The following is a 25,169-nucleotide window of genomic DNA, read 5'->3' as shown; positions in this document are numbered from 1 at the left end:
TCTTCCTTTTCCAACTGTCGAATTCCACTCTCTGTCACAATTAAATTTTCGTCTCCCTAAATTATCTGAATAGTTTACTTTGTCTCTTCATACATTTCTTCAATCTGTTCATCACCTGTGGATCTAGTTGGCATATAAACTTGTACTACTGTCGGCTTTATGTCTGGCTTGGTTGCAATAATGGTTTCGCTATGTTGCTCATAGTACCTTACCTGCATTACTATTTTTTTGTTCATTATTAAAGGTACTCCTGCATTACCGCTGTTTTATTTTGTATTGATGGCCCTGTATTCACCTGTCCAGAAATCTGTTCCTCCTGCCACCGAACTATTTTTAACTCCAAGCTATCCATTTGGCTTTTTAAATTTTCTAATCAGTTTTGTTTCTCCTGATGAAGACAGCCTCCTAAGTAATCCCCGCCCAGAGATCCTAACGGGGGACAAATATTTTATCCAATAGGATGCCATCATTATTTAACCATAGGGTGGAGCTGCATGCCCTTCTTGAAAAATTGGGGTCTCATTTCCCCATACTTTCAGCTGTTCGCTGTACCAGCACAGTGAGGCCGTTTTGGTTAATGTTACAAGGCCACATCTGTCGTTCATCCAGACTGTTGGCTCTGCAACTACTTAAAAAGCTGATGCCCCTTTCCAGGAACCACACTTTGATCTGACCTTTCAACCTGTATAGCTGAGGCATGCAAGCCACCACACCGATGGCAAGGTCCATGGTTCATGGGACCGCTGAAAATAACTAATTTAATTAGCTACTGGGCTCTTTAGCATATGAGGCACTAGCTAGGGCAAGTCAGTTCAGATACACACTCTTCCACACAATTCTTGTTGATTTCGACCTTTGGTTATCTCAAAAATTTTACTCGATTCGACGTCCTCTACCTTGATCTGAACTTAATAGGTTATTTCAACCTACAGATGACTGTAACGAGAATTTCACTTCTTTTTTTTGGGGATCGGTAGATTAAAATATAGTAGTAAGTGGGAAGGGTCTTTGGAGCAGAAGGTAGTTGTACATAAAACGAGAGAGGGATGACTTACCAGCCGGAGCTGTAGCTGGACGCTTGACTGGAGGCCTGGCTGTATGAATGCCCTCCTCCGCCCCCACCACCACCACAGGTGGAGCACATCTGGGGCTGAGCATTGCAACCACCACCACCACAGCCGGAGGGATGGTACTGTGCTGGCTGTGGTGCAGGGTGGTAACAGCCTCCCATTGGACATCCACCCCCACTGGGTGGGCGTGGAGGTGGAGATGGCATCTGGTAGCAGCCTCCTGTCGGGCAACCACCACGGCTGCCGCCACTGCCACTGCCACCACTGCTTGGTATAACCACCACCACCACCTTTGTTGGGTTGGCCATCTGTTTTGAGCTGGAAGGCTGGTAGCGCACTGGCTGTGGGGCAGGCTGGTAACAGCCTCCAGTTGGACAGCCGCCTCCCCTGGGTGGGTAATGTGGGGGTGGTGGGGGAGGGGGAGGGGGAGGAGGAGGAGGAGGAGGGGGAGGAGGCGCCTGGTTGCAGCCCCCTCTTTGGCAGCCACCACCGCCGCCACCGCCGCTCGGCATCACAGTGACTTTGATATTGAGAGGCACCACAACCTCTGCCGGCTTGGTGCTTTGTCTGTTGCCGCCGCCGCCGCCGCCACCGCAGCCGCCATAGCCACAGCTGCCCCTGCCACTGGGCATGGATCTGCCACCACCGCCGCATCTCGGTTGGCCACAGCCACTGCTTTTGCCACCAATAAACACAGGCATCGGTATAGGCACAGGGATCGACATGACACGACCCATGCCTCCTCCACAGCGGCCACCACCGCAGCCGCCACCACCAAAGCCACCAAGTTTCTTCTTCATCATACACATGAGGCAAATTGTCCGTTTCTTTCTCTTTCTTGGATCAGGTTCTGGTTCAATAAATTCTTGATTGTCAGTAGCTGGAAGGGAAGGGATGAAATCTGCTTGAACACATACGTTATTGAACAAATTAACTGAATCTTATTTATGCTAGAATTAGTTTTTTTCAATGCAATTTCATTCTTCTGAATCGATATGAACATTCAGAAACCATTAATACACCGTGCACTTCCTGCCTGCACAGAAAAAGAGCACAGGTAGTCCCAGTCTTCAAGAATGGTCGTCGAGCAGATGCGCAAAACTATAAACCTATATCTCTGACGTCGATCTGTTGTAGAATTTTAGAACATGTTTTTTGCTCGAGTATCATGTCGTTTCTGGAAACCCAGAATCTACTCTGTAGGAATCAACATGGATTCCGGAAACAGCGATCGTGTGAGACCCAACTCGCTTTATTTGTTCATGAGACCCAGAAAATATTAGATACAGGCCCCCAGGTAGATGCTATTTTCCTTGACTTCTGGAAGGCGTTCGATACAGTTCCGCAATGTCGCCTGATAAACAAAGTAAGAGCCTATGGAATATCAGACCAGCTGTGTGGCTGGATTGAAGAGTTTTTAGCAAACAGAACACAGCATGTTGGTATCAATGGAGAGACATCTACAGACATTAAAGTAACCTCTGGCGTGCCACAGGGGAGTGTTATGGGACCATTGCTTTTCACAATATATATAAATGACCTAGTAGATAGTGTCGGAAGTTCCATGCGGCTTTTCGCGGATGATGCTGTAGTTTACAGAGAAGTTGCAGCATTAGAAAATTCTAGCGAAATGCAGGAAGATCTGCAGCGGATAGGCACTTGGTGCGGGGAGTGGCAACTGACCCTTAACATAGACAAATGTAATGTATTGCGAATACATAGAAAGAAGGATCCTTTATTGTATGATTATATGACAGCGGAACAAACACTGGTAGCAGTTACTTCTGTAAAATATGTGGGAGTATGCGTGCGGAACGTTTTGAGGTGGAATGATCATATAAAATTAATTGTTGGTAAGGCGGGTACCAGGCTGAGATTCATTGGGAGAGTCCTTAGAAAGTGTAGTCCATCAACAAAGGAGGTGGCTTACAAAACACTCGTTCGACCTATTCTTGAGTATTGCTCATCAGTGTGGGATCGGGTTGACGGAGGAGATAGAGAAGATCCAAAGAAGAGCGGCGCGTTTCGTCACAGGGTTATTTGGTAACCGTGATAGCGTTACGGAGATGTTTAGCAAACTCAAGTGGCAGACTCTGCAAGAGAGGCGCTATGCATCGCGGTGCAGCTTGCTCGCCAGGTTTCGAGAGGGTGCGTTTCTGGATGAGGTATCGAATATATTGCTTCCCCCTACTTATACCTCCCGAGGATATCACGAATGTAAAATTAGAGAGATTCGAGCGTGCACGGAGGCTTTCAGACAGTCGTTCTTCCCGAGAACCGTACGCGACTGGAACAGAAAAGGGAGGTAATGACAGTGGCACGTAAAGTGCCCTCAGCTACACACCGTTGGGTGGCTTGCGGAGTATAAATGTAGATGTAGAACATTGTCCAGTCCGTTAGATTTCGTGAAACAGCACGAGATACGTTTCATCGACTGATATTTTGACTGCATTCTTTCCGGCCATCTCAGCGTGAGCGAAGGGCGTAGCCAACTCCGAAGATGGTCAAAAAGGTATATGTCCGAAACATTACTTCAAGAAACGGAGTTCCTGCAACTGCATGCCAGAAATCTAATGGACCGCCAATGTGCTGTTCTTCGACAAGACATATTACAAGTTTCTAACTTGATTGCAAAATTTTTGAAGTAAAAATGATTGAAAACGGATCTACTGGTTTGATGTTATATTGTGATAAAGCTAGACAGCCATGGTCATAATGCTGGAGGTGAAGAGATGACGGTTGATGACATGGTTTGAAGAAAATCTAGTGGAGAAACTGCACCATATGTTTGTATATAGAGACAGTAGAGGTACTGAGTTGATAGTTCATGTGGTGTTAGATATGCTGAGAATATAGGTTACAAGAGTTACTGTGTTATGATGAGCTCCTAGCGATTGCAGATGAGTGAATGAAGACAATTTTCTTGAGGACGGATTTTAAGAGTGAAGTTATGGGCAGAATCCTTACTCTGGAGGAAAAGATGGAGAAGAAAGAGAGAAATGAGAGATAGCATATGAAATTTAATAGTGGAAATAAATATCAGGATGTAGTTCACGATATGAAAGGGACTATTTGTGGAAGATGGTCTGGAATACAGCGTGAAGTCTGTACGGGTATAAAGTTACAGAAATGGTTGCTGTTGAACAGAAGTGGGTGAGAATTATAAATGAAGCAATGAGATGCCTGGTTTATATCATATGCGATGCGTATCTGCTCATTATTGCTGAAAAGGGAGGTATTTTGGCGTGCTGGTAAGTGATTCGAGTTAAGGAAGATAAATGGGTGCAGAAAGGTACATGCGTGATGTGGCATACAAGATACTGCCAAGAGTGACAATTTCTGATAGAAACGACTTTGGAGTACATAAGGAGTAGGAGAGCAACATACTTTCTGAGCTACTTCCCACATGACAAGCACCTGAGAAGAGCCATACACTCCCCAGGCACACCACCATCCACGCCCAGAGCCATGCCCCTCTCGTATTTAACCGGCCATTAAAACGAAGCTGCCAATCCCAGAATTGTTCTCTGTCCTCCCACTTCACGATAAGCACACTTTGACCATTATACCACAATCGGAGAAAGGCAAAATGGACGCTAAAATTAAATATTTCCACGTCTAAAATGTGTGTATTATTTATCAAAAATCTTGTGACACTAATGCTGATCGAACTTACAAGTTGAGCTGCACTTGTCAATGAGCATAGTTTGATCGTTGTATCACATTTGCTGTAAGTCAGTGAAATATTTCCGCATTTAAATTATCTGTATTATTTATTATTATTTATCAAAATACTTATAGAATTCCTTCTGTAACAGTATAAAATACCCACAGCCTGCATATTAGCACTAGTGATCCAGCTTACAGGTTAAACTGCACTTGTCAGTGGGCACAGTTAGATCATTGTAATACACTTGGTTTAAGGTTCAATGGCGCCTCAGATTAGATATTTCCACATCTAACCTATCTGTGTTTTGTTCTATAATTGTATAAAACACATTTTAGTTAAAATAACATGTTTGTCAAGTGATAAATACATACAAAAATAGACAATATTGGTACACTTTCACATCTAAAATGAAATGTATTATTTATCAAAAATACGTAGCCCCGCACACAGTGCTTATGATAATGTTATTTCCACGTCGAAACTACGTGCAGATACTGACAATAGTGGTGTAACTTAAAGTATTTCCACATCTAAAATGTCTATCAAATGTGTATAAGCAAATACATCATGTTATTTCCAAGTGTAGAGTATTTAAAGATGTTACATCGTAACCACTTTCAATATATTAGGAACACCACGACAAATCTGACGTCCTGGACAGAGTGTGCTGCTATTTATACAAACATAAAACATTCCAGAATATACAAACATAAGTAGTTTTGGATATCTTCCAGAAATGATAATTACTAAATAACAAATAACTGCTAATGGTCGGGTTTGAACCGGGGACCCACCCCACGCTACGCCCCCCGCTCCCGACGCTACATTAACCGTTACACTACAACAGTGCTCGCTGTACAACCTGTGGCATTACTCCTTTTTCTGGAGAAACGGCGACTCACTGAGTCATAAGTTCCCACTGAAGCCGACTGCAGCACCCTGGATCTAGATCCTTTCAATGGCCCTATGTATGATAGGACTGGAGGATCCTCGTCGTCAGGTTGTGGTGCCACTTCCTCTTCACTATGATCAGCGTCAGAATTAACCCCTTTTGTCGAAGCTTCGCGATCACTTAGTGTTTCATCAACTGACATGAACGAGAAACCCCCAAGATTGATCTATACCCAAATACTTAACAGCGGGCAGTCAAATGAAAACCGAATACACGCCACAACGAGGTTCTGGAATGGTTCCATTCAAAAGTAATCACCACACGCGTTAAGACATTTATCCTACTGAGAGACGAGGCGATCAACTCCTGTTTCGTAGAACGCGGTCTGCCGCTGATGGTTTCACAGCCGCACTTACTCTTGCATTTACTGGTCCGACTGAAACCGAAGTCCACGCACGTCTTTCTTCAGGCCACCAAAGAAGCAAAAATCACTCGGTGAAGGATACGGGCTGTGCCGCTGAAGCATAGCCGTCGATCGACTTGCAGTGTGGGTGGGGGCGCAGCAGATGATTTCGTCCTACAGTAGTCCAGGGCGTTTTGATTTTATGTCGCGTTTGCAGTTTGTGCAAAGTGTTTTAATAACGGTACATATTGATTGTGTTTCTACGCTCAAGGAATTCGACGAGCAAGATGGCCGTGCAGTCGAAGAAGGAGGTCATCAAGACCTTACCGGAACTTGTATGGACAGCTGTGGATTTCTTTGGTGGGGGACAAGCGGAACGTTTCTCATGTTGGCTTTGCCGTTTGCCTTTGCCCTTCCGGAATGTTGTCGGACGGAATCCTCCCACATTGCCAGTCGGACAAAGGTTATACCTCAACGATTTTGTTGGGAAATACTGCAACATCCTCCATACTTTCAGTGTGATTTTCGCATCTTTGTCGATCTGAAGAAAGACATGCGTGGATGTCGGTTTCAGCTGGGCAGGGAAGTGAAAGAGTGGGTGCGGTTCTGGATCCGTCAGCAGCTGACCGCCTTCAACAAATCAGGAATTGGTCTGAGTTGGATAAATTTCTTAACGCTGACGGTGATTAGATTTGCTTAGAACCATTCCTTGATCTCGTTGTGGCGTGTGTTCGATTTTCATTTGGCTGCCCCTCACATGGTCCAAATGGCTCTGAGCACTATGGGACTTAACATCTATGGTCATCAGTCCCCTAGAACTTAGAACTACTTAAACCTAACTAACCTAAGGACATCACACAACACCCAGTCATCACGAGGCAGAGAAAATCCCTCACCCCGCCGGGAATCGAACCCGGGGACCCGGGCGCGGGAAGCGAGAACGCTACTGCACGACCACGAGCTGCGGACGGCTGCCCCTCATAGTATTGCTACATACAGAGGACATGAACGACATGTCCGCTCATTTTTATTTTTTATATGACTTCAGACAAGCGGCGAAGGATATGATATGGACCGAAGTAGCGGTTTAGTAACCTTTCAAATAGTCCCATTTTCCACACAGGTATAGAAATCCATAGCAAGTCTCCTGGGATGTATCTTACTGGCTTCGCTCTCGGTTTTTCTCGTGTGTATCCAGGCTCTGCACGAGAGGCAGGCGTCTGGCTTTATTGGTCCTGATGATGAGGTGTTAAACATAGTCAACCTGAGGATCGTCTGGCTGCAATGGGAACAGTGTATCCATTGTCGTTTTGGCCTCGCAACCTCGGAGCGGAATGAGCAGCTTGAAGCCTGTAGTGTCTCGCTTTGCTTTTTTGTATAGCAGTCAGCGTTGTTGCCCAGTCCCGCTGCTCTATACCAGTTTACATCGACAGTATATTTGCGGATGTCTTATTAAAACGCGTTCTGTTAGGCCGTTCGTCTGTGGATGGTAGGTAGTTGTCATCCTGCGTGTGATGTCACAACGTGAAATGATCTCTGATACTAGTACTGACCAGAAAATTTTCTATGATCAGGCATCACCGTGGTCAGCAGTACCTTCGTGTGACTCTGTCTAGAGACTTCAGAAATCAAAGGTGATCAGATGTAAGAGCGTTCGCGGAACTACTTCAGGATAGATAGCCGTATACGAGCTGGGTCCCGAGCAGCCATTTTCGCAACATTCGATCATAATTCCTCTTACACAATGATCTTTTTATTAAATAGAATTCTCCTTTCGTGGGTTCCTCTTTATTGAAGTTCTCTGAGGTTTTCAACAGTGTTAAATATTGCCACTGTTCAGCAGCCATTTCATTTCGTAAGGCGACGACTGAGATTTTATCCACGTTGTTGTGTTCTGTCAAAGGTTGCTTCAAAGGCAGTTGGTATCTTGTATTTGTGTCAGCTTTCGTATACGAGTGTGAAATAGCACTCCTAACTCCCCAGTGCTCATCTCCCCTAATCGATTTCATGTGCCTTTGAGACAGATCACACGGCATAGAGATAACGGCGGTGTGTTACTATGGCGAGTGATTTGCTAAATTAACTGTAGTTTATGACCGGAACTTTTCAATGGCCCAAAGAATTGCGAGGCAACATTTTTCTGTTGTAGTGTACTTCTCCTTGGACTTGGAGAGTGCTCCGCAGGCGTAACTTATCTGCTGTTGGAAAGCAGCTTCCTTAATTTTTAGTAGAACAGCTCCTATCTCATAACTGCTTGTGCCAATGTGAAGTTATATCTCGGTATTCTCGTCACACCATTGGAAAAGATGTTATCATCTCCTTAAAGGAAAGAAAAATTTTGGTATCTTGCTGTAGTAGCGCTTGCACAGGATCTGCCTTGCTACAGAAATCCGTTGTGAATCTCCGGTAATACGAAACATTCCGAGAAAACTTCTCATATCACGAATATGCTGAAGAGTTGGAAAATCTGTGACTGCTCTTACTTTCTCTGGATCGGGACGAACTCCATCGCCACTCCATGGATTTTTACTTCTTGGGTGCTGAAGTAACATTTTCTTGGATTCATATGGAGACCTACAGTCTGAAGACAGATTAGCGTGGTTGTCACGTTGCTTACATGTTCTTAACATGTTTTAGGATAAACGATAATGCCATCCAGATAGCAAAGACGAAGGTGTCGAAGAAGGCGACTGGAGCGTTGCAGAGTCCAAACGGCATAATTTTGAACTCATGGAGGTCGTTAGCTGTTATGAAAGCAGTCTTTTCTCCGTGAGTATCATCAGCCTCATCTTGCCATTAGCCTGCCTGAATGTCCACAGCTGAGAAATACATCTCTCCTTTCAAGCAGTGTATGGTGTCATCAATGTGCGGCAGTGGGTAGATATCTTTTTTGTGATTTTGTTCATTTGTCGACAATGAACGCAGAATCACCATGCGTTATCCATCTTCTTCACAATGACTACAGGAAAGGAGCAAAGACTCTCTGAAGATTGAATGATGTCATCTTTCAACATCTTCTCCACTTCCTTGCAGATTGTGTGTCGTTCAATCGGCGACAACCTATACAGGCCCTGGCTAATTGGTGGTCTGTTTCCAGTGTTGATATGGTGTTTCAAAAAAATGGTTCAAATGGCTCTGAGCACTACGGGACTTAACATCTTAGGTCATCAGTCCCCTAGAACTTAGAACTAGTTAAACCTAACTAACCTAAGGACATCACACACATCCAAGCCCGAGGCAGGATTCAAACCTGCGACCGTAGCGGTCGCGCGGTTCCGGACTGCGTGCCTAGAACCGCGAGACCACCGCGGCCGGCTATGGTGTTTCACCATGAGCTGCCTCGTCTGTGTTTTCTCCACTCCAGATTTGAAAATTGGCGTGGAACAGCTAAAGCTTAGCGACGTTGTTCCTTTGTCAGATCAGGTCGTACGACGGGATCAGTTACCCCTATACGCATAACTCTAAGACTGAATTGCGATAGCTCGTGACAGTTAAAGATTCAAAGACCTCCTTGACTACCTACAGTGCTTGTGATCAACGCTGGCAAACAGATATCTTTTGTGAGCATGAGTACTCTTTTGCTATCGGCAAAAGATTCACTGTTCAACTGGGCATGTCGGTTGATAACTGGAACTCCTGTCATTGATGGCTGCGAGGTTTCAACTGCAAACAATGGGGCCAGAGCAATCTTTACTATGTGTGCTTTCAGGAACAGTTCGTCAATCTGGAGCTCTGATCTTCCACAGTCTGTGACTGCTTGTGATGGTTGCAAGAAGCCCCATCCGAGAATAATATTATGAATAAATACTGTTAAAATGACAAATTCGAAGTTCTGCATTCTGTCATTGGCAGTTACTCTTGCAATAGATGTTCCTATCGACTGGGCATGTTTCTTATATGTGACTTTCAGCAAATAGCTTTCAAATCATGGAACGTATTTTTAGCTGATGACGATAACCCTCAACACTACAAAAAAAGAAGCCCTTCGGTCGACTGACGCCCTGATAGGTTGGCCGTCGATAATGACACCAATGAGAATTCCTGACGCACTGGTTACGCCTGCGCTGGTCGGGTGCAATTTAAGAGCTGCGGCATATGTCCAAGTTGGTCGAGTCCATTCTTCCTCGCGAGTTCGACTGCTGGCGGAGGTTGGTGCTTATTAGGACACAATTCTTCTTCAACATTCGCTAGCACCTTCTGATCTATGAGGTTGACACTGATAGCTGCAATATCTTACTTATTCGGTGACCATAAAATGCTGTATCTCTTTGTAAGCTGTGTGTCTGCATATATTAAGACACAGACAGACACACACACACACACACACACACACACACACAAACACACTTATGGTCACCGAATAAGCAAGAGATTGCACCCATCAGTGTCAATCTCATAGATCAGGAGGTGCCAGCGATTGTTGAAGAAGAATTGTGTCCTTATAAGCACCAATAATATATACAACATTAGACATGCGTACTCATGGATGAAAATGACTACCAAACTATACATATCATCGTATACTACGGTTTGAAGTGAAAATCAAGTTTGAGTTCATATTGCAACGTTATAAACAATTGTTTCCGTTAAATATTTGCAAATATATAAACATTAGAATCGTCATGAAAGAAGGCACATCCATACTAAATAAAAAATTTGACGTTTTACCGTTCATTCATCAAAGAATTAGAGGGATCAAACCTTTTTGTGAAGACAAGTAATAAGGAGTTGACTAACAAAAGTAACCAAACCGTAAGATGACACATGAAATAAGTTATAGACATAGAGTGAAATTCACATAACATACTAAAGATTAAGAATATTACATACTCAATTCATTTTCATTTGGTAAAAGAAAGTACGACATATTTCGTCCTGTGTTAGCTGTCATTTGTTCAGAACACAAAATGAATGCGTAATGAGATTTCATTGATTAATCCCTAATCGAAAGTCTTGGAGTAATAATAAAATCTGTTTGTACCTTTCCATAATATTATTAAAAAATTAATAAGGATTTTGTTGTTTGGGAATCAGAATGCTGAAAATCTATGACACTGAGGCGAGACTGTTTCTAGACTGTCGTATGCACATGAGGAGACATTAACTAACTTTCTTGTCTGTTAACTTGACAACTGAGGATAGCCTTGAGCTCTAGGAAACATATTGACGTTTGTTTTTACGTACATCACTGATCGTCCACCCCGATGATGTATTGGCAGTCCGTGACACGCTACAAGCGATGCAAATGTGTGCCACTTATGCAGCTGGCACCTTATCTGGTAAGTGTTCCCAGCGCTGGTCTTGGATAAATGCCATTCTGCGCGGTATTGCTGTTTACCTTTGCGTATCTCTTCACTGACAACCTCATATGGCTCACAGAACAGCTGACCAAATAACCGGTGCCTCATTCGGCAATGTGTCATCATCTGTCGTGACAATCGTCCCTCGTTATTTTACATGAAAAATTACGAAAGTATTTTATAAGCCTTATATGGCGTATCCATGTACACATCACTAGCAAAGTAACAGTATATGAATTATAACCTCCTCTTTACTAACTGATATAATTTGCTACAAAAATCCCTTATACAAAATGTCATTTAAATAGACATAACAGTAAGGGTAAAATAAAATGTACCTGATCAATGTTTATAAGTGATTGTATGAGTGTAACATATCATACAAATAGACATTGTGAGCAAAATCCATAGTGAACGTGGCATGACGTGGGTCTCTGTGAGGAATAACCATTAGTCCATACGCCACACGTATCTCATTACAGCCACACAAAATTGAAATTAAGAATGCACATTACTTCATCGATACACTTTCATAAACCAAACACCAGACATCATTACTTCCTACCATTTACGATAATACCTACAACCCATCTACTCTGATTCGTTGGGCGCCTACTGTTCTTAGGAAATTTTTTCGTAAATTGTTGAACAGTCCGAATAACAAATGCATAATACATCACCACAAAGAAATATATTAGAGTAAAATCCTCTGCTAATTCGGACAACAGTCTTGTCGCGTAAGAACTCCACCTACAATTGAAAGCTTCGTTAGCAAACAAATTATATTCTATTACAGTTGGTGTGGCTTAACTCTCCTCCGTCTCAGAAGACAGCCATCATTAACATAATTGGTTCTCTCCTTCTGCTCGTTCTTGCAAGAAGAAACTGTTGAGCTCAATACACTACTCATTGGTAGAAAAACCATAAACTAACGCTTGAATCAGACAGAAGTAAGATATATAAACATGTATGAATTAAAAATTATAAAAATTAGACAAAAACAAATTTAACCATAATCAGCATCGCTCTTTCTTCTCGATTATTCAGTTACTCAGTTTCTAGCACATAAGCTAAGAGCTCACTCATTGGTTTCATCCTTGAATTGGTCTTAATATCACCTCATTTTGCAAGACCTCAGTAATTTCTCTGTTCATCTTCATGCCATCGTATATTGTCTTTATCCTTCGCAACTCCATATGGCTTCTCATTGTGCCTTGATAGTTGATTACATGTAATGGTATTACATTATTGTTTAAAAAGCTCAACGTTCTATCATTACAAGTATTTTCTTTTATTCAGTGACTGGTTTCAATCGTAATGATCATTTTGGTCTAAAAAATAATGTGCATATCTATAAATAATAGCATTATGATGAGTTATCACCATAATAAGTAGTAGTATGAGTCACATTGTCTGAGGAGGAACTAGCAAATATTCCTGTGCCCTAGAAGTTAACAAAAGAGAGGAATAAAGTATACAGCCATGACTGACATCTTACATGGTATAAAATATGATAAAATTGTGGTAAACATCAATGGAAGGTAATTTAAGGCCTTAGCTGTAGTACAAAAAGCTAATTGGGCTTGGCTGATAGGTTGAGACTGTTTACAATGACGTGTTTCAAAGTCAGGGTCAAATGGTTCAAATGGCTCTGAGCACTATGGGACTCAACTGCTGAGGTCATTAGTCCCCTAGAACTTAGAACTAGTTAAACCTAACTAACCTAAGGACATCACAAACATCCATGCCCGAGGCAGGATTCGAACCTGCGACCGTAGCGGTCTTGCGGTTCCAGACTGCAGCGCCTTTAACCGCACGGCCACTTCGGCCGGCTCAAAGTCAGGGATACGATCTTTAACTTCTGTTGAAACGAAATAGAAAAAGTTAAAATGCAGGTAAGAGCTAGTGTTTAAATACCGGTGATCAGCAAAATGTTAGTTGAAGTGCAATTAAAAAAGAACTAGTGCTTAAACATGAATCCATAACGAATCGTTAGTTAATATTATAAATTATAGCTCTGAGATAGGTGCCTGTGACGTATACCTGTAAATCAGGCCACCAGTAGTGCCGTATCTGTTTTATAGTGTAACAGAGAGAATTCTTTATGTATTTTGATAAAACACATAGACAGCTTTCGATTTTTGAAGTGTGGTAAAACGATCAAACTATTCTCGTCGACAAATGCAGCTTAATGTATAAATTATGTCTGTAGTGCCAATGTACAAGCAACATTTTACTGTTATAGAACAATTAAATTACAATAGCAATGCCTCATGTGTTTTGTACTGTTATAGAGGAGATATTGATGTATTTTGATTAATGATACAAACAATTTTATTTTGGCACAAAGACTGAATTTTTGCTTCCAGTGAGAGGTTTCTAGTTACACATGTATATCACGTGGAAAAAGTAGAGCAATCAGTTGCAAATAATGTTTCCAATAAACATTTTCTGCGGCTGACTGCTGTACGCTTTATCACTGGAAATGTATACAGTCATTGGGCACATCTGTTTCCACATGGAACCAATATGCACTCCGTCTTCAGGCCACGAGTGGCCTACCGGGACCATCCGACCGCCGTGTCATCCTTAGAGGAGGATACGGATAGGAGGGGCGTGTGGCAGCACACCGCTCTCCCTGTCGTTATGATGGTATTCTTGACCGAAACCGCTACTATTCGGTCGAGTAGCTCCTCAATTGGCATCACGAGGCTGAGTGCACCCTGAAAAAGGGTAACAGCGCATGGTGGCTGGATGGTCACCTATCCAAGTGCCGGCCACGCCCAACAGCGCGTAACTTCGGTGATCTCACGGGAACCGGTGTATCCACTGCGACAAGGCCGTTGCCCACGGAATCAATATGATAAATATAAATATATAGCAATAAGTAACCCGAAGTGGTTTGTATTGTTGTGGATAAAATGTTAACATACGTCAATTAATAAAACAGATAATTTTATTTTGGTACAAAGATTGAATTTTCAAGAGATCTGACTTTCCTCTCTGTCGTACCTCGTCTCATCAAAACACACCATTTTTGGTATGGTTTCTTGTGCGTAAGTGTTTCTGTGGTTAAGCATGCTACCACATATAGTTTCAATTCAAAAGATATATTAGCCAATCAATAACGTTAATTATCTTTTTCTTCATACATCATCTTCCTCTCCCCTAAAAGAGTGGTTGGTCGGTTTGTCTTTGTACACCAGTAAAATGGCCTCAGTAAAATATCCCGCATTGCCTGCTTAGCATGTTCTTTTATCTCCATTTGTTTTGTACCGTTTAGTCGTGAAAATATTATTGTGACCCTTAATTTGAGCGTATACAGGCTTTTTTAAGGGTCAAGTGTAAGTTACTCAATAAAAACAGTCTTGACACTTTATTGTAGATAGCGTATTTTATGGTTAAATAATACAGAGTTTTAGGACGTGGTAACAACACTGACATAATAACTGTGTGTGAGTTTATGTAGTTTCGATAAATAACACAGAGGTGGAAATACTGTAAGTTACACCCTTTAGATACTTTTGATAGACGTTTCTGGCAAGGAAATAATATCGTATGTGTTCTTATATATTTTGATAGACACTTGAGGTGTGGAAATTCTATAGGTTACGCCAGTATAGTCAATTTTTCTTACGCATTTTGACAGCTATTTTAGATATGATAATGGCATTACAACACTTGACAAGTATATAGTTTTAGGTAATACACTCCTGGAAATGGAAAAAAGAACACATTGACACCGGTGTGTCAGACCCACCATACTTGCTCCGGACACTACGAGAGGGCTGTACAAGCAATGATCACACGCACGGCACAGCGGACACACCAGGAACCGCGGTGTTGGCCGTCGAATGGCGCTAGCTGCGCAGCATTTGTGCACCGCCGCCGTCAGTGTCAGCCAGTTTGCCGTGGCATACGGAGCTCCATCGCAGTCTTTAACACTGGTAGCATGCCGCGACAGCGTGGACGTGAACCGTATGTGCAGTTGACGGACTTTGAGCGAGGGCGTATAGTGGGCATGCGGGAGGCCGGGTGGACGTACCGCCGAATTGCTCAACACGTGGGGCGTGAGGTCTCCACAGTACATCGATGTTGTCGCCAGTGGTCGGCGGAAGGTGCACGTGCTCGTCGACCTGGGACTGGACCGCAGCGACGCACGGATGCACGCCAAGACCGTAGGATCCTACGCAGTGCCGTAGGGGACCGCACCGCCACTTCCCAGCAAATTAGGGACACTGTTGCTCCTGGGGTATCGGCGAGGACCATTCGCAACCGTCTCCATGAAGCTGGGCTACGGTCCCGCACACCGTTAGGCCGTCTTCCGCTCACGCCCCAACATCGTGCAGCCCGCCTCCAGTGGTGTCGCGACAGGCGTGAATGGAGGGACGAATGGAGACGTGTCGTCTTCAGCGATGAGAGTCGCTTCTGCCTTGGTGCCAATGATGGTCGTATGCGTGTTTGGCGCCGTGCAGGTGAGCGCCACAATCAGGACTGCATACGACCGAGGCACACAGGGCCAACACCCGGCATCATGGTGTGGGGAGCGATCTCCTACACTGGCCGTACACCACTGGTGATCGTCGAGGAGACACTGAATAGTGCACGGTACATCCAAACCGTCATCGAACCCATCGTTCTACCATTCCTAGACCGGCAAGGGAACTTGCTGTTCCAACAGGACAATCCACGTCCGCATGTATCCCGTGCCACCCAACGTGCTCTAGAAGGTGTAAGTCAACTACCCTGGCCAGCAAGATCTCCGGATCTGTCCCCCATTGAGCATGTTTGGGACTGGATGAAGCGTCGTCTCACGCGGTCTGCACGTCCAGCACGAACGCTGGTCCAACTGAGGCGCCAGGTGGAAATGGCATGGCAAGCCGTTCCACAGGACTACATCCAGCATCTCTACGATCGTCTCCATGGGAGAATAGCAGCCTGCATTGCTGCAAAGGTGGATATCCACTGTACTAGTGCCGACATTGTGCATGCTCTGTTGCCTGTGTCTATGTGCCTGTGGTTCTGTCAGTGTGATCATGTGATGTATCTGACCCCAGGAATGTGTCAATAAAGTTTCCCCTTCCTGGGACAATGAATTCACGGTGTTCTTATTTCAATTTCCAGGAGTGTATGTCTTTGGTAGTTGTAGTTTAATAATGCTAACAGTCCTGATATGCAAATATCAGGGGTTCCATTGGGACTTACACCAAGTGTGGTACAATGATCGAACTATGTTCATTGACAGGTGCAGCTTAACATCTAGATTAGATCAGCAGTGCTGTCACGTGTGTTTTGGTAAATAATACAGACATTTCAGAGGTGGAAATATTTAATTTTATAGCTCATTGTGCTTTGCACCATTTGTAGTACAACGATCAATCTATGCTCAAGTGTGAGGCACAGAGAACAAGATGGGGATTTGCTGTTTCATTTTAACTCCGGTAGCAACACATGTCTGTGACTGGGAAAGCTAAATATATGTTATTGGCTTGGAAGCTTTCTGACTGATCTGTTTCCAAGAAAGATGGTGAGGCTTAATTAGGGATGCAGCTGGTGAATGTGGCTTCTCTTAGGCGTTGTAATTGACACAAAAAGTAGTTTTATCGCTTACTACAAAGGTAGGTGTTTCAGAGGTGTAGAGGACAGCTGATGGGTGCAATGTCCACCGTCGTCTGTTGTAGCCTATTGATGTTGAGTGGTTAATAGGTCGTCAGGATGGAATGATGTTCCATAATGAATCACAGTCGAATTCTAGTACATGTATTTCACTATATTTGTTCGATAGCCAGTTGTAAATGATTATGGAGAGTCTCTGGGGTGCCCAGAATTATAATTTAATGTAAATACATAAAACAGCAACCAGTCACTTTTTTGAATAGTTATTAATTATTCCATGAACTGGTTTTCGAACCTTTTGAGGTTCATCTTTAGATAGTTTTCTGGATGTTACATCACCATTTGTAGCATAATGTTGGGTGCTGACTTTGTGACAAGAAGGTGGAACACGTTTTAATGTATCGCCATATCCATCGATATGGATGCAAGATGTAGTTTTATACTTACTGCGACAGTATGATCGGAGGTTTTCGTTAATGTCCATCTGTTTACTTTCCTTTTGATGGAAGCAGGACGATGGACACTAAAGAAAAAAGCATTACTCTAGAAATAGTGATGTAACATCCAGAAAGCCATTTGAAGATGAACCTGAATAGGTTCGAAAACCGGTTCATGGAATAATAAATAACTATTCCAAATGCGACTGATTTACATTCAACTGAGTCACGTGTTTTAAAATATCCGTTGTGGATAAGCTTACAGTTTAGGCTTTAGAAAAAAAAGTTTTAAAGAGGCACTATTTGCTACAAGACATGAAATGGATGAAACGTATTAGAAGGGATTGTTGGGACTTATACGGACTTTGGAGGATAGTTAGGAATGTGATGTCTTAACTAAACAGGGGGATGACGAAGACGGTGAGGGATGTTTTGAGAGTCTGTCAGTGCATAGGACGTACTTATAGAAAGAATTTAGTTTTGTGGTGCAACAGAAATGGTACTTTTAATGCTAACTTGCGAAGGAAATTTGGAAAAAGGACTAAGTAAGACATAAATAACTAATTCGAAGTATAGAGATTTAGATGGAGTTTGGAATGCCAAGATTTCTTGTAGGCATCCTTAAAGTCAAAGAGTGCAGAAATTTTTGTTTCTGACGCTGTTGCGATTAAAGACGAGTGTGGTACAGGATTTGCTTATTGACATAAAAGTTGCAAAGTTCTCAAAATGATCAATAGAAATACCCAGGTGCCAGTTTCGTTAATACAGAAGTACATGAGCTGGTTTGATTCTTTATGGACGTTTTTGGTGGGGAAAAAGTCGGAAATGTAACTGAATCCTGAGGATAAGCTGCTGGAAAGGTTGGACGAACTTTTCGTATGTAAGTTTTGTGTGATTCAGGAAAATTAAGATTATGGTATTGTAATTTAACAGGTATTTCTTTTTCATTTTTATAGTAGTTGTTCAATTTGAGGTTGTTTTATAGGAACATTAATCTCTGCCTGGAACTAGGAGCAAGAGATGGGCCAAATTTTTCAGTTTTCTGATATTGTGCAGAATGGGGAAAGGTCGAAGTGACAGTCATTAGGAATTAAGAAAGTATGGCAGCGCTCACAGTTAGTTTTGGTAATGTTGTCAGTTGTTACACGCAGGGAGTGACAAAGAGTATAGTTGGTAGAGGGAACACAATGGAATGGCCTTTTGTACTGAAAGGAACATATGTGCAGTGCGTCACTTTTTTATTTGATACCAGTCCTGGCGTTTTCGTGCACTACCTAGATTTTTGTTGTGCTGTTGTGTTTCTGCTCCGACGCCTAAGCTACGTGTCATCTGTGTCCAGGAAGTAAATACGTTGTTGTTGTTGTTGTTGTCATGCTCTTCAGTCAGACTGTTTTGATGCAGCTCTCCATGCTACTCTATCCTGCACACGTCGCTTCATCTCCCAGTACCTATTGCACCCTACATCCTTCTGAATCTGCTTAGTGTATTCTTCTCTTGGTCTCCCTCTACGCTTTTTATCCTCCACTCTGCCCTCCAATACTAAATTGGTGATCCCTTGATGCCTCAGAACATGTCCTACCAACCGATCCCTTCTTCTAGTCATCCCCAATTCTATTCAATACCTCCTCATTAGTTATGTGATCTACCCATCTAATCTTCAGCTTTCTTCTTTAGCACCACATTTCGAAATCTTCCATTCTCTTCTTGTTCAAACTATTCATCGTCCGTGTTTCACTTCCATACATGGTTACACTCCATACAAATACTTTCAGAAACGACATCCTGACACTTAAATCTACACTCGATGTTAACAAATTTCTCTTCTTCAGAAACGCTTTCCGTGCCATTGACAGTCTACATTTTATATCCTCTCTACTTCGACCATCATCAGTTATTTTGCTCCCCAAATAGCAAAACTCCTTTACTACATTAAGTGTCTCATTTCCTAATTTAATTCACTCAGCATCACCCGACTTAATTCGAGTACATTCCATTATCCTAGTTTTGCTTTTGTTGATGTTCATCTTATATCCTCTTTCCAAGACACTGTCCATTCCGTTCAACTTCTCTTCCAGGTCCTTTGCTGTCTCTGACATAAATACATTGTCATCGGCGAACCTCGAAAATTTTATTTCCTCTAGATGGATTTTAACACCTACTCCGAATTTTTCTTTTGTTTCCTTTACTGCTTGCTCAGTATACAGATTGAATAACATCGGGGATAGGCTACAACCTTGTCTCACTCCCTTCCCAACCACTGCTCCCCTTTCATGCCCCTCGACTCTTATAACTGCCATCTGGTTTCTGTACAAATTGTAAATAGCATTTCGCTCCCTGTATTTTACCCCCGCCACCTTCAGAATTTGAAAGAGAGTAGTCCAGTCAACATTGTCAAAAGCTTTCTCTAAGTCTACAAATGCTAGAAACGTAGGTTTTATTTTACGTAGACAAGTCCGAAAGAACAGATACCATCTTAGTAAAATATATAGTAAAGCCTCACCGGCCACTTGACCATCTTCTTCTTCTGTGCGAATGCACAAACAGCGCCCGAACTCTTACGGGAATCGGCAACGCGCCGCAAGTAATGAGTATAATGGGCGGGGCACTACGAATGTAGTGCGGGACAATACGTTGAGAATGTGGGTTTCCCGGGAGGCGTGCCAGAGATAAATCCCTGCAGTCGCAATGTCTTCTGTGTCCTCGGTAGCTCAGATGGATTGAGCGTCTGCCATGTAAGCACGAGATCCCGGGTTCGAGTCCCGGCCGGGGCAGACATTTTCATCTGTCCCCGTTGAGGTATGTCAACGCCTGTCAGCAGCTAAAGGTGTTCATTTCATTGTAAACGTAGGTTTGCCTTTCCTTAATCTATCTTCAAAGATAAGTCGTAGGGTCAGTAATGCCTCACGTGTTCCAATATTTCTACGGTACCCAGACTGATATTCCCGCAGGTCGTCGTTTATCAGTTTTTCCATTCGTCTGTAAAGAATTCGAGTTATTATTTTCCAACCGTAACTTATTAAACTGATAATTCGGTTATTTTCACATCTGTCAACACCCACTTTCTTTGGGATTGGAATGATTATATTCTTCTTGAAGTCTGAGGGTATTTCGCCTGTCTCATACATCTTGCTCACCAGATGGTAGAGTTTTGTCAGGACTGGCTCTCCCAAGGCTGTCACTAGTTCTAATGGAATGTTGTCTACTCCCGGTGCCTTGTTTCGACTCAGGTCTTTCAGTGCTCTGTCAAACTCTTCACGCAGTATCATATCTCCCATTTCATCTTCATCTACATCCTCTTCCATTTCCATAATATTGTCCTCAAGTACATCGCCCTTGGACGTACGTTAGTAACAGGAATGTCAGAAGGCGATATAGCTTGTGGGATGGATGTTATAGACAGACTTAGATGTTATTAGATACAGAATCCGACAGGTTGTTCTGAAGAAACAATGTCGTATTAGCGATATGACTGAGATTCTGAGTGTTCGATGACTTGTTGCTGATCTACAAAAAGAAATCAAGATTAGGATTTAATACAGAGTCGAGATGAGATCACTAGAGATGCAATTAAATCTCTAATTGGGCTAGGGCGGGGGAAGATTTGGCTGCGGTGTTTCCAAAGGAATTCAAAAAGTGGTTCAAATGGCTCTGAGCACTATGGGACTTAACTTCTCAGGTCATCAGTCCCCTAGAACTTAGAACTACTTAAACCTAACTAACCTGAGGACATCATACACATCCATGCCCGAGGCAGGATTCGAATCTGCGACCGTAGCGGTCGCGTGGTTCCAAACTGTAGCGCCTAGAACCGCTCGGCCACAACCTCCAAAGGAATTGATTCGGTGTTTACCGTAAAGCGATTTAAAGCAGGCATGGAAACCTTGAACTCAATGGCGAACTATGATTCGGAAGCCAGTCTTCCCGAATGCGAGTGAATTATCTTATATCTCTTTCGGTACTAATCTGTGTATGTACCAGTTTGTAACTAAATAGTCTAAGATGAGTCAAAGAGTAATTCAGCGGTTTGAGTGTGTAAATGAAGTTGAGAAAGAGTGTAGGTAGTCAGATATAGCTGGGTCAAGAACTCACGTAGTCGCATTCCCAAGAACATGCAACATGCATAACGGTAGACAAAAATGTTGTTTGTTTTTTCCAACTTAATAGATTTACACACACATTCCGACAACTGGTTAATGCGCTCAGTATGGTGTGTGACCACTTGTGGCAGTACAGGCCTGACAAACGACGAGGCATGCTGTGAATGATCTCTTGTTGAGGCAATAACGCCCATTCTCACTGCAACGACGTTCGCAAGTCCTGCAGAGATGCAACTCGTGTCCCTAGCGCATCCGACGTGTTCTATGGGATTCAAATCGGGAGAAAGAGCAGGCCGCGCCGCGCGTGCAATATCTTCCGTTTCGAAGAAAACATCAATCACGTGTGGTCTATGAGGTCTAGTATTATCGTCCAGCAATAGTAAGTCTGGGCCCACAGCGCCTCGCAACATTCGCATATGAGATCCCAAGACCTCGTCACGTTACCTGGCAGCAGTTAAACCCTGCCGATTTAACCGTACAGTTTCGTGAAAACGTGTTCCAGGGGTCAACATAATCCCTGGCCACAACATTAAGGTTCATCCTCGATATCAGTCTCTTTTCACAATGGTTGGGTCCCGAAATCGTGCTCCACGTTCCCTCCAGATGCGATCCGTCGATAATCACTGTTCAGACCAAATCGGGGCTCATCTATGAAAGGAACATTGACGCACTGTTCGACCGTCCCGGTGGCATGTCGACGGCTCCACTCTGTAAGTTCCATTCTGTGAAGACGCGTCAAAGGTACACACACGGCAGCTCTCCGACAATACAGGCCACTCCGCCGAAGCTTTCTGTACACCATCTGCCTCGCTACAACACGTCCAGTGTGTGCTTTGAGTCAGATGCCAGTTGCCGTGCAGTACTAAGGCGTTACTGTCGTGCCCTTACAGCCAAATAACGATTCTCTCTTTCTGATGTTACACGTGGTCGGCCGCGCCCTGGTCTTCGGAACACAGTTTCGATCTCTTTAAACTGCCATCACATCCAAAAACAACAGAACGATTCACATTAAGCCATCGGGGCTCATCGGTTTGCGACTGTCCTGCTTCCGTTCTTCCCATGGCCCTCCACCGCAGAATGCCTGGTAGGCATCTTCTCTGTGTGTAACACCACAGCTCTAATGCTGTATGGATTTATTTTGCCTTTTGTTTTGGTGTAATGTTATAACATTGAGTATCTGTAAATGTGTTTGAATCGATAACATAAAATTGTATACTCCTTTCTTTGTTAAAACTTTGATGTCATGATTTGATTCTATGCAACGTAGTATATCTGTCATTTAAATTCTTTGTCCCATTTGAAGGGAACAAAACTTACTGTATATAATTGTAATTTCTGTGTGAAGAATTTTTTGTAGAAATGCTAATATGTGCAAAGGTTCTGTTTTATTTAAAATGTTTGTTTTCTGTTGTGTAAACTGCTGACCTTCACTTAGGGTTCTCAGTGATTCTGTATGTGAAAGTTGTTGTGGTTCCCCTCGGGAACGGAACTGTGTAGCGCGCGCATATTGTGGTTGGCTTGGGTAGAAAAGGTGGAACCTAGAGTCAGTCGGGGACGAGCTACCAAACTGTGCACTGCCATGTAAAAGTTGTATAGTGTGCTGGTTCCGAGAGAGGTTTTTTTTCTGCCACTGTCCAATGCCTCGGATGGATGGATAAATAGCTGGAACGATTCTGGAATTGGTATTCATCATCGCCACCAAGAAGGGACAGAGTCCAGCAATTCTGTCTGCAAATCCGCCTATCAACATGCATTGCCACCACATTGTTCAATCACTGTAAAGGATTACTATAATAATGTACAGTGAAGGATCAGCTTATTGGGTGATTTAGTGTGCACAAATATAAGGTAACTTATAATTGAATTTATGCACCTACCTTGATTTTTTCCCTATCACAACACCTCTCAGGTTCCTCTCCATTTGAATTATGATTACCGAGTGTCCTATTTTGTGGAAAAAAATGAAAGCCTCAAAGTTAGACAGTTAATTACATAACGTTGTATGATCTTTGATGAGAAGGGAATATTAAGGTTTACTGTGGATTTAGTGAAATTGTGGGAAGCAGTAAATGTAGTCTTGTGAAGTTTCAAAGTCACCTATTTAATCATGTTCTTGCAAGTAGAAGACTAGGACAGTAAAGACAATTCGTAGTTTCTTTTAAAGATTAAAAGCTCTTAAAAGGGAGGCTTATAAAGTTTAGCTTAGTAAATGATCACATTGCTGCCTGTAATAAATTCTAAAAGGTGAGTCAGTTTCTTGCAATTTTGTCCACATTGTGTTTCACTGTAGTAAAAGTGGAAAACTGCAATAATAGAAAATTATATGTTCGTGATTGCTAAGTGTTTGTCTCTCTTGTGTATTGGAAGAGCATATTAATAGTATAACAGGATCCACAGTTTGTCTATTATGCTAATGTTAGGCAACAAGTAATGGGAAGACCACTATTTATGAAAACCACAATTTATTTATTCAAAAGATAGTGAGAAGCAACCTGTTAGTGGATTCCAATTAACTCTCATTTTAAATAGTAATGTATTTAACTGAAAGAGACATAACCTATGTCCAATTAATGATTCTGCAGTGAATAGTAATAATAACGTTATAAAGACCATTCAGTTTGAATAAGCCCTGAAAGTAACAGTGTGTTTCGTTATCTGTTATATTTTTGCAAATAGTTTGTGCTGTTCTAGCTGTTAGTTCCAACCTTAACGCTAACATATGCAGGTGTCAGAGTTCATTGCACTCGCGTGTGGTAAAATATAGGTTGTGTTTATCCGTTAAAGTTACGCATACCTACTTTCTTAAACAAGAACGTTAATCTTTCTCTTGCCTAATTAGGCTGGCGACCGTTTTCCTTATTCTTTAAATAGTGTATCTAGGTAAAACATTATTTGTTACTGTTTGAATAATTACGTAATTCTGACTTTAACTTCCGATAAGCCACCTCCGTTAGGTACAACGCTGTCAGTATAACAAAATTCCTCTCAGAGGGTGACACTGCTGTGCTTCTTCATACTATAAGTACTAGAATAAGAATAATGTCTTTATACGAACTGCCTTAGGCTTTCAGGTTATGGTATAGTAATAGCAGACGAAAGTGTTATATCTGAATAGCAGACGGAAGTGTTATATCTGCCATACTGCACCGTCTGTGACTGTACACATCTATTGTGGATGTGGGACTACCTGGCAAACACTATCCAGTTTGATAGGTGCCCTGACGTCATGGTTGGCGAGGTTGTCCGTTGACGAGAATGCCATCCTCCGTGCAGAACACGATCGTACGGATATCTGTTGATAGTTGTATGATTATATCGTGAATTAGACACAGGACGGGGAAAGCGTGGTTTCTTGCTTTAATTTTGGACACCAATGCAGATTTAAACTTTTCATGAAATTCAACTCTATAAACACAGTACCAGCTACAAGTCACAGAAATTTATGAAAAGCCTGTCGAGGTTGAAGAATGGGAACCATAAATGTAATGACAGATGTGCAATAAACTTATGTGCAGTAAAAGTTGCTTGATTAATTTAAAGCGCGTCTTTAATAATACTGATTTTTTATCAGTTGCTGACTGGTACCATCATGTTCGCAGAAGTAATAATATACGCTCTTTTTTTTAGTTTCCTAATTTTATTTTGTTGATATAGTTTATGTATCTTTTAGATAGTTTGAAGTAG

General features: G+C 42.5%; 1 protein-coding gene across 1 annotated transcript; it reads right to left on the bottom strand.

Annotated features, from left to right (window-relative positions):
- Positions 1–1,051: 1,051 nt before the first annotated feature.
- On the bottom strand, positions 1,052–1,582 carry LOC126236103 (basic proline-rich protein-like). Its single transcript, XM_049945210.1, has one exon. It carries the CDS (start codon positions 1,580–1,582, stop codon positions 1,052–1,054), a length of 531 nt encoding a protein of 176 aa, XP_049801167.1.
- Between the last annotated feature and the right edge of the window lie 23,587 nt (positions 1,583–25,169).

This window comes from Schistocerca nitens, chromosome 1 (genome assembly GCF_023898315.1).
Source record: "Schistocerca nitens isolate TAMUIC-IGC-003100 chromosome 1, iqSchNite1.1, whole genome shotgun sequence".
Classification (NCBI taxonomy): Eukaryota; Metazoa; Arthropoda; class Insecta; order Orthoptera; family Acrididae; genus Schistocerca; species Schistocerca nitens.
The sequence above is the reverse complement of the archived record's forward strand: the minus strand, read 5'-3'. Positions and strand labels throughout refer to the sequence as shown.